At 44.4% G+C, this 10,815-nt stretch overlaps 1 protein-coding gene across 1 annotated transcript; it reads left to right on the top strand.

Annotated features, from left to right (window-relative positions):
• The first annotated feature begins 5,211 nt into the window (after positions 1-5,211).
• LOC133926870 (uncharacterized) lies at positions 5,212-10,192 on the top strand. Its single transcript, XM_062373009.1, has 5 exons — positions 5,212-5,526; positions 6,508-7,371; positions 8,289-8,489; positions 8,584-8,779; positions 9,775-10,192. Exons 1-5 carry the CDS (start codon positions 5,368-5,370, stop codon positions 9,954-9,956), a joined length of 1,602 nt encoding a protein of 533 aa, XP_062228993.1. The 5' UTR covers positions 5,212-5,367; the 3' UTR covers positions 9,957-10,192.
• The last annotated feature ends 623 nt before the right edge of the window (positions 10,193-10,815 follow it).

Here is a 10,815-nt window from a genome sequence, read left to right as displayed (position 1 = left end):
CGCGTAACACCCTACTCCTGTGTGGATGCTATAAATACCCTGAGAATGTCTCTCAGGAATGTGCTAGTTACAAGAATGTCTGTCTATTCTAAAGCCTTGGGCTCCTTGTTCTTCGGCCTCTATGCTCGTGCGAAGGTGTTCTTCTATCTCTGTTGTACTCTGTGTGCCCCTGTCTGAGAGTTCGAGTGTTGCCTTTCAATTAATTATGTCTTTGTCCGTGCTACCGGCCGCTTTAAATATCCGCCGACAGTAGCGTACCCCGAATGGGAGGGCACGAATTCCAAGGCACCATAAATGGAAAGGGCGTCATCATGGCCTCTGCGCAAAGTGACGGGGGTTGAAAACGCGCCCCGCGCCCAGTCTTCAGTCGTCATGATGGCGCTGGCAACGGGCGCCGTGGAGAGGGCCCACCGGGCAGCCGCAGAGCGGCCCGGCGTGCCTGCCCCGTCTTGTTATCCCGAGGCGCGCCGAATAGCGCGGGATGGAACCCATGCATTAAACATCCCCACGCCCTTCTGCCAGAATATGGCAGGAACTGACACCGAGCGTGGCAGGAGCAGTTGGAGGTGACAGGCCACGCGCGCTCTTAAATGCGGCATCGGGCCTTTCACTGGCTGACACCTCATCGCTGGACCCCTGTGGGGGCCACTGACGGGGGGCTTCCTGGGTCGTCAGGGAACCGAGTACTCAGGGGTCACTGCTCACCTCCCCGAGCACTCTCTCCCGAGAACGCCCTTTCTTGGTCCTCGGGGAACTGAGTGCTCGGGGGCCACTGCTCACCTCCCCGATCACTCTCTCCCGGTCTTGACTGTACGGATCCTCGGGGAACCGAGTGTTCGGGGGTCGCTGCTCGCAGCCCCGAGCACTCTCTCCCGGAACTACCTTCCTTGAGTCCTCGGTGTACTCGGGTGCCCCGGGGGCTATTGCTCGTAGCCCCGGGCACACGCCTCCGGTACTCGGGTCTCCTGGTCGTCGAGGGACTTGGTGCTCGGGGGTCACTGTTCACCTCCTCGAGCACTCTCTTCCTGGTCACTTAGTCTTCGCAGATTATCGGGGAACCCAGGTACTCGGGGACCACTGACTGTGGCCCTGAGCGTCCTCTCCCGGGACTTAGTCTTTTTTACCTTTGCGGGGATGACCTCGCGGGAAGACGCCACGTGACGGATTGCTGGTCTGGCCTCGGAATTCGGGGACCCCTGATTTCTGATTCACCGACAGTATGTTATATTTTTAAGTCCTGAATAGCAGTTTATGTTAAGTTCAGTAACTAGGTAAAGTTTTGATTCTCTAATTTGTCTTTATTCAACTTATCTTTGTAGGTTCAAGTACATAGGCTATTATTGATGAAGGAATGAGAGGCTAGGAGGAACCAAATCTTCTCTTATTAGGTAACTAGTTTTGTATCACTTTGTTTTTATCTAATTTGTTGTACCGTAAAGAATTGAATTGAGTTCTCTTACATTTTATACTTTACTTTTGTTATATATTGATGTGTCACACGATATAAATGGTTTTGGCGCTTAGTTAGTGACCTAGTCTTGCCCAACGCAAGCTCCGCCACTGCCTGAAGCGAGGGGCGATTTGTTGTTGACAACCCCAAACGCGCGTCCAAGTTCCTTGTCACAGCATGTGTCGCAATGCTTTATCATCGAGTCAGCGTCAGTGTCCTGTGTCCCACATCCTCGAGTGCAAGCTCCTGGAGGCGACCGCTTCGGCGATGGATGTTGATACGTGTTTCCGTCAGCTTGGAGTAGTTTGATGGCACCAGGCTGGCCGGCGCCGGGCCGTTTGACGCAGGTGGTGGCACCTGGCTGAATGGCGTGAACGGCACGGGCCACGGGCCTGGTTGGCTTGCCCGGGCGGTGCTGCCGGACCTGTCGGCATGGGCGACGGCGTCGGACTATGCAGCACTGGGCCAGACGGCACGGGCAACTGTACCAGGTCAGACGACGTGAGAAACGGCGCAGGTTTAGCTGGCACGGGTGGTGACGCTGAGACGGTCTACACTGGCGGCGGTGCCGGCCTGGGCGACGTCGGATCCGTCGACGTGGACGACAACGCCAGGCTGGACGACGCAGGCATCGGCGCCAGACAGGGACCAGATAGCGCGGGCACCGGCAACTGGTTGGGGGCGACGACACCGGGCAGAGCGGCGTGGGCGGCGGCACCGGCCTGGTTGACACGGCGGGGCCGACGACGTTGGCGCCCGCGCTAAGCTTGACGGTGCGTGCAATGGCGCTGGCGCCAGTTTGGGGTCGGACGGCTGGGTGCCGGCGACTGGCTGGGGGCAACGGCACCGACCTGGGCTGCGCCGAGGCCGACGGCGTGGGCACCCGCACCTGGCTGGATGACGCGCGGGACGGCGCCAGGCTGGGGCCGGACGATGCGGGCGCCGGTGCTTGGCTAGGGGACGATAATGTCGAGCAGGCCGTTGTGGGCGACTGTGCTAGCCTAGGCGGCGTGGGCGACAATGTCGAAGCGTGCGGCGCAGCGGGAGTCGCGAGGACAGGTGCAGGCGCGCGCTGCCCAAAGGAGGTTGACGCCGAACGAGGCGGCACAGTCGAGAGTAATTTGGCCGGTGGTAGACCTGTTCAACTGTGGGATCGAGCCGGACGTTTAAAAGCTAGAAAACCTACAAGCCTGAGCCCGGTCGAGCCTGATATCGGGCTGGGTTTCTACGCCTGGGTCTGGCTCGAAACTTATTGTGGGCCGGATCAGGTTTCAGGTTTTCTTGGGTTGGGTTAGGTTTTTTCAGGTTTTTTTGGTTTTGGGTCCGTTTTTGAAGCCCGAGTTCGGCCTGAAACCCACTGTGGGCTGAAAGAGTCAAGCCTGAGTTTGACCTGTGGACTGGTGAGGTCGAGCTATTTCGAGTTGGATCGGGTTTGCTAGGGTGAGCTGCCCATGACCAGGCCTACGGGGGTAGTGTCGACTATTGGTTAACATCATCTCCAACAGATACTCTAAAAATTTATCGTTTATAATATTATTATAGCATCCTCTAATATTATTACATCATTCTTTTTTTTTACATCTTCAGCTGCTATTCTATTTCCTACCTTCCATTATTTTCCATTCCTATTCAGATCCACAATCATCTACTATGAACAATGCCACACGATGATATGGTCTCTATCGATGGCTACAAATTTGGGGGAGTCCCCCTCCTTCCCGTATCCCTATATCACTCGATACAGGTGCTACTAGAGCACTCGATACGGCTGTCTCTAATCTGCATATGCTTTATCCTCGCCCTGTAGCACTCGATACCGATGTTGCTGGAGTTATCCTAACTGCCGATCTTACAAACTTATAGAATAGAAGGAAATATTTTAAGTAGATGAATCAATGAACACATAGAGAGGTTTTAGATAGGTTCAGACTCCTCTTTGTATAATAGCACTATATTATGTTTATCTTGTATTGATATGAGTTTGTACAAAGGGGTGTGTGACTAATTTAGATTGTGACTAATTTAGATAGATCTAAACTTAGTTGGTAACTTTCTTGCTCAGCTTATGTCGTCTTCTAACTCCTAATCACATGTGATAGCTCGTAATGGCTTGTCCTATGCAGTGGCTTCAGGCTCCGTATATGTCATACATTTTTTGGAGTCTTTTTTCTTATTTTTAAAAATAAACTTCCATATTTACGAGATACCTTATGCATCTATGGGTAGTTTCCTTTTATTCAAGAATTTTTTTTATTGGAGATAGAGATATGCTCCGAAAAATTACGAAAACCCCTAAAATGCTCGAATATAATAGTTATTCAATAGTAGTCGTCAGTAGATCGGCATGTCATCGGCTCCAAGCCCGGTTCTGCATGTATGGCCACTCTCTATCTCTTTGTGTCCATTTTCTATGTTTGGCAAAACAGCATGCAGTTGGGACTTAGGCTTGGACGAGGCAAGCCACACGCGATATTGGATTAGGTCCCACCCCAACCCATTGTTAAACACCCAACCTACTAGACCCGTAGATGGAAGATGAGCCCAAAGCCTGAATCCATTGGGTGTAGAACCTATGGGCGCCCTTGCCCCATGAGTGCTACTGCCATCCCTATCTTGAGTCTTGACCTCCTATTGCAACTGAATTAAGGTATGCAAATTTTCAACACAAACTAAGCACATCATGACCACGCATGCACATACCGTGTGACTTATTCTTCAATTTCTTAGGCTTTCAACTTCACACGAAAAGTATTCCAAAAGCTTTGAATCCTAAGTGCTCAGTTCAGTTCCATACGATTCCCATGCCGTTAGACCTGAGTTGAATCCTCTAATTGCGCTCCACATGGTAACTGATTCCCCTCTACCCTCCGATCAAGCCGACCTGGAGTCTTGTAAGTCACCGCCGCCACTACCATTGATGAGGAGGCTAGGGTTTATGGGCTGCAATGAGGTGGCATAGAGAGATTGAGGCGTGTCCCTCTCCTAAGACGGTAATGGAGTTTATCCTCTTCAATACCTCTTTATCCTCGAATATAAATGAATGGAAAAAAGGGTTACTCTTGACCTCGAGTAGAAGTGAATTATGCGTCAACTTGTACTCGAAAAAAAATAGAAACACATTAGGGAATTTTCAAGATTTTTTCAAATTTCCAACATAAACTAAGGATATCCACTAGTATTCTTATTGTATATGACTGCAACTCGAAATATAACGTATGCTAGCTAAGTATGTGTGCGTTGTAATGAAAACACAAATGTTGGACATGATAACATCAAGCACAAACTTAATATATGAAGTTATGGATGTGTTGGGAGAATGCCACTAAACGATTACGTCGAGAGCGATACCTTAGTTTGATTTTAGATGGTATCAAAAAGGAGAAGAGATTATCCGCTAATTTTTTTTAATTTCTTTATTTATTTTTATTAGTAAAACAGATCACATATCCATAACCAGTAACGATGCAAGGAGACTGGAGGACGAGAATGGATAACAAAAGTGGATAAATTATTTGAATTTTATAGATTTTTATTATATTTGAGAAGATTAGTGGATAACGATGCCAGGAGGCTAAGGACGAGGAAAAAAAAGGCAAAAGTGAATAAACTATTTAAATTTTATAATTTTTTATTATATTTGAAAAGATTAAGAAAAAAATATGATATGGGAATCAACGTATGTTTTGTACAGTAAAGATTAAAAACAAATTTCTCTTTTCTTTTTTTGCAATTTATTAAGAACCCAAGTCCATCTTACAAAAATTTAACTTGTTCCTCCCGTCTCCCTCTCCTCCTCCCCTTCTTCACGAAACACGAAACAGTATTCCAATATCAAAGAGCCCCAAATTCCCGATTGCGAGTCCGTCCCATCTTGATTCCAGCAGTCGTTGAAGCCGCCGCCGATCTTTGCTGCTGACATGGCGGCGGGAACCGATCGCCTCTACCCTCCGATCGAGCCGTGCGACCTGGAGCCCCCGCAGTTCGACGCCGCAGCTGCCGCCGCCGGCGAGTCCAGGGTTTGCGATCGGCCGGTGAGGTGGGACGAAGAGCCCGACGCGTCGTCCTCCCATGAGCTGGTAATCGAGCTCGTCCTCTTCGATTCGTCTGATACTGAGCTTGCCTTCCCGGTAGATTGGAATCGCTGCGTGATGATTTCATCCTAGATTGGGTTGGAGAAGTGCCCATCTGATTAGGAGGTGCGTGCATCAAGCTAGGCGCCTAGGATTAAGGGGCGGCAGAGCACGTGGTGGAAAGGTTGGAGTTTTTAAGAGGGTACGGTTTGTGCTGGTTAGTGGTTACTTGGTGTGGTGAGGTGCTGGTTCACGTGCTGTTGCGCTTGTGGAGGGTATGAGCGCAAGAAATTCTCACCATCTTACTTGCTTTTCGAAGTTTTCTAATGCTGCAGATTGAAGTGTTACCATTGGATAGATACATAAAAAGAATCTTTGCCAAGCAATTTTCTGACTGTTGTCTATGTGTGTTCGTCCTTTAGTTGTGTTTAGGCTTGTTTAGATGTATATGCTAATCTACAAGGAAAGATAAAGAGGTATAGTTTACTTAGTCTTGTGTTTAGAAGCATGATATGTATGAACATGGGAATGCATGCCTAAGCAATGATCAATATGTGGTTCTTCCTTACAGTATTACTCCCTTATGCTTTCTTATTTGATGTTTAAGCAGTGTAAGAGGGTTATTTTTGTTTGATGTTGCAAGATTTCCAGTAGAGACATACCTATATCTTCATAAAGTGCCCCTATCTCATTTAGTTTTAAGATAATCTACAAAACTCAACCTCTTTTGTTCTTTGACCACAATGGATGGTTTAGGAAACCAAAAGATTCGATGACCTAGAAAGAGGCACAACTTCAATAGGGGCATTTGGCCATCTTGCACTTTTTTTTAATAAGTATGCACATGTCTAGAATATCAAATATAAATAAAATATAGTGAGTAATCAGTTGGCTTAGATCGTGTTTATTAATTATGTGCCCAATAGTTTTTGTATATGTGTATTATTACCCAGATTATTTATGGTTATGGTTTAATGTGAAAAACAGGCCCCACACATATTTGAACCAGGGAAAACGGATCATTCTCCCAGAAATTTCAAGGAAGGAAGTGTTAGTGTTGCCAATGATTATGAGTGCAGCGATGAGATGACCTCCATGAAGGAATCCGGAGAACATGTCTATCACAATTGCCCACTTCGTGAACAAACGGACATATGGATACCTGCTTCTGTTCCTCCAATGACAGAACATGATCACAAGGAGTGGCGAAAAGGCTTTGGCTATAATGGTGGGTGCTTCGCAGAAGAAGAATATAAGTGGGATATAAATGACGAAAATTGGGAGATGACAATGTGGGATGTGCTCGCTGAGATGGTTGTTGCAGGAAAAGATAAAATATTATCCATTGCATCATATGATTTTGGGAGGCATGGTATGTCTATGATTTCACATTTTCTTCTTGAGGAGGCTTTGAAGGATAAGGCTCAAACACTGGAAGATGCCAGTGCTGGTTCTGAACATGCTCTCCTTCAGACAGAACCGACAAAGTGGTTGCCTGATAGTGCTGCTCCTTCTTGCATGCTTTGTGGTGCACATTTTCATCCAATAATTTGCTCTCGCCATCATTGCCGTTTTTGTGGTGGGGTATTTTGTGCTGGTTGTTCAAAGGGTAGAAGTTTAATGCCTCCAAAATTCATGACTTCAGATCCTCAAAGGGTCTGTGATGTTTGTGGAGTGCGTCTTGAGTGCATTCAGCCTTATTTGATGAATCAACTCAGTCGCGCTTTTCAACTTCCAACTCAAGATTTGACAGACCTGAGCACCTTGAGGTCATGGCTAAACTTCCCATGGGCAATCACAATGGAGTATGAGATCTACAAAGCCGCAAATTCTATATATGGTTATTGTAAGGTATTCATATCCAATACTTTTTATGCCTATAATTGTTAATTATTTCACTGCTTGTTTCCTAGAAAACATTTGTTCTTGTGCCTTTGTTTTCTTCGAAAAACACATCTCTGCTCAACCAATGGCCATGAAATGCTAGAAGCATTCATTAGCTATCAGTTCTAAATCTTATATACAGTTCTAAATCTCCAGCCCTGTTGAAACTCCTTGAATCAATTTACAACTCTACCCAACCCAAGCTAAACATTTTGTCCCTGTATGAATTATGGCTGAATAATAATATCCAAGGCGATTCATTTCAATGATTATATCTAATGTATAAATTGTGGCATTCATGTTGCCCAAAAAGGAAAAACGGATTGTGGCATTCATGCTTCCAAAGTATTTTACAATTTGTTCTCTACAAACTTGTAGCACAGTGCTCCTAGCTTCATACGGCGCCTTGTTTATGTGACAAGATATTACTGGAAACATTTATCCTAGTTTCCTCGATGACTTGGTTTGTCCAAATCATGCAAGCATAATTACGCATTCATTATCTTACATTCTGTAGACAGACATAAGCTTTGTGCCACCTTAGGACGCAAAGTTGCAAATAAATAATTTATACCTGTGTAAAATTTTGTGGAAAACGTCTCAGAAATAGATTCATTATTTTTCTGCATTTGGCAACAGCATGATTAGATTATTCAGAATCCAATTTTTCCTTTTATGCTGCACACTGCTGCTGAATAGATCTTTTCAGTGTTCAATTCACTGTTTCTGTAGATTCCGTTTACATATGCTAATCTAATGCTTTTCAGAATTTCGGGATCACAATAAAGTTTTACAGTTTTTTCCCTGCATGCTGCTTGTTCAGTTAATCCTTTGCAATTAATAAGGATGTAATCATGAAATGTTCTATGCTTTGCAATATTCAGGTTGGAGAGCTGAAACCTGAGAAATCGATCCCTGATTCAATTCTTAGACAAGCAAAAGGGCTTGCAATAATTACTGAGGTAAAGGTTGGAATGATGCTTACGTACAAAATTGGTACTGGACTGGTGATTGCTCGCAGAACTGATGGTTCCTGGTCCCCTCCTTCTGCCATCTCTACTTGTGGTCTTGGATATGGAGCTCAGGTGCTTTTATCATCAAAGATGCTTGTGTTTTTGGTTGTAACTAAGGCCTACTTCTAACACTTGAAACATTTGTCTGTATTGTTATACCTTTCAGGCTGGAGGTGAGTTAGCTGACTACATTATTGTTCTTAGGAACACAGATGCCATTAAAACTTTCGGTGGAAATGCACATATGTCAGTTGGGGCTGGCATCAGTGCTTCTGCTGGTCACCTTGGACGAGCGGCAGAGGCTGATTTTCGTGCTGGTGATGGTGGTTATGCTGCCTGTTACACATACAGTTGTAGCAAAGGTTGGTTTAAATTATTAGCAGCTGAGCATAATTGAATTTTCTTCACTTAATTTTACCATTTGACCACATTGCTCTAGGGAAAAAAATATTCTTCTAATGTTCTTGATATTGTTCACTAGTCAGTAATTAAAAACTCAGACAGGACCAAGTTTCTTGAATACCAACTAGTTTAGTGACGAGATGCTAGGTCCCTTTTTGAATGATTCACACTATGTTTCTATCCAGCTGTACTCTGTTGTTGTGTTTTTTGTCCAAGCAGCACGTTTCTGACAGATAACTGTTAGGTACCAGTTGTCACCAAACAACCAAACACTATATGGTTACGTTCTGTGCACTTACAGAATTTCACGATTATGGTTGAGGACATTAGTGATTAATTTATTCTATTGTGCAAAGTAGTATGTGACTGTTCTTCAGCACATATTTCCGACATTCGTGAAGACTCCAGGCTTCCGACAATTATGTGTAGCGTAAACCAAGATTTTTGTTTCTTAAAAAATTGGTTCATAGACCTTTAGCCATTGGGACACTATGGTGGCCACGTAAGATCTCTATGGATGTCGCATATAGCATCTGCAGAGCTTACTTCCAGGCAGTCAAATAGAGTGAAACATGATGGTCAAATATTGCAGCTAGCTGCTTCAAAGTCGTACACTCAGATAATCTAATAAATCAACAATGTTGCTGTGGGAATGTTGAATCACATTGTTAGTATAGGTGTATATAGTCAGTGTCACAGTCAGTGAAGTGTAAAACTGAGCATCATTTGCTATCTTCATAGTCGCAGCATATATACTTCATATGCTTTCATCTATTGTGTAGTTGGATGCACATTGTTATCTTATTGAGCACAGGTGTTCCCAATTTTTGTTTGGATTTGCTAAATCTATAGCATTGATGTCAATGATGAATAAGTCTGCTAAACTGTGTTCGACTAGTTGTGCGACATTGTTATTCATTATCTTCACCTTTTGTCATTTTCTGTTTCTTGGAAGGTGCTTTTGTGGGCTGCGCACTTAATGGAAGTGTGGTATCTACTCGAAACTCTGTAAATGCCCGGTTTTATGGTGGTCCTATTAAGGCATCAAAAATCCTTCTTGGCTCGATGCAAAGACCACCTGCTGCCGCCACGCTCTACAAAGCTCTATCCATACTGTTTGATAAGATCGAAAAGTAATCCCCTTATCTTAGTTTCTAACACACATTATCCCCCCTGGTGAATCACCTCTATGCAATTAGTTTGCACTTTTTATTTGTTCCTGCGTGGTGATGAAGCAACTGTACACTTTGCCATCCATTGTTACATCAAAAAGGTCTTCTATCCAGTACCACGAATTGCTCTGTAAATATTGTACATACAATTACATTTCGTGAGAAATTAAATTAAATTCATCCGTTCAATTGCTCTGAAAAGTTAGCTTTGAATCCGCTGTTGCCATCGTGTCATACCTACATTTCTGGAGATGTGAGATAGCATGAACTGTCGCTGCAGTGCTGTTTTCACCTAGATCATTTTATTTCAGACGCGCAGAGTATTTTCAGAGCATGTTGTATTAAATTTTTTCACAATAGGAGAGGGTGTGGGGGACCAGGCGAGATATCGAAAGGATATGAATGTTGAAAGGATGGTGATGTTTTAAGAGAGGATGAATTAAGATATTTAAAATTATTTTGTTCCAAACAATACAAGATAAACCTATATCAATTTCTGTCTAAACGTGTTGTAGGTTTATTTAGTATATCTACTCTATCGATCAAAACGTTTGCAACCTATCTAAGAAGGTAAATTGTAAGTAAGTGAATGCGAAAACGTAAATAAGTTAGAGAAAGCAAACTCGGTATAAGGATTTTTTCTGTGATATCGATGGCATAAATGTTATCCTTAGTTCACGTTGAAGCTACACAAAGGATATGTTCTCGGTTGGCATCCGGTCATGGTCTTTGAGCCATCGAGTTACAAAGACAGGGTCTCCACCCAGATGAGCCATCAAGATAAGGTCTCACCATTAGCCCATCTTCCGGTTCTTTATCGCTGT

The sequence above is a fragment of the Phragmites australis genome, chromosome 8 (assembly GCF_958298935.1).
Source record: "Phragmites australis chromosome 8, lpPhrAust1.1, whole genome shotgun sequence".
Taxonomy (NCBI): domain Eukaryota; kingdom Viridiplantae; phylum Streptophyta; class Magnoliopsida; order Poales; family Poaceae; genus Phragmites; species Phragmites australis.
This window is presented reverse-complemented; position numbering and strand designations above follow the sequence as displayed.

Bases quoted from the DNA above. Each gene is read 5' to 3' on its own strand.
- LOC133926870 (XM_062373009.1), top strand. From the start codon at position 5,368: ATGGCGGCGGGAACCGATCGCCTCTACCCTCCGATCGAGCCGTGCGAC. The intron at 5,527-6,507 runs GTAATCGAGCTC...TGTGAAAAACAG, and splicing joins CGTCGTCCTCCCATGAGCTG to GCCCCACACATATTTGAACC. The intron at 8,780-9,774 runs GTTGGTTTAAAT...GTTTCTTGGAAG, and splicing joins CACATACAGTTGTAGCAAAG to GTGCTTTTGTGGGCTGCGCA.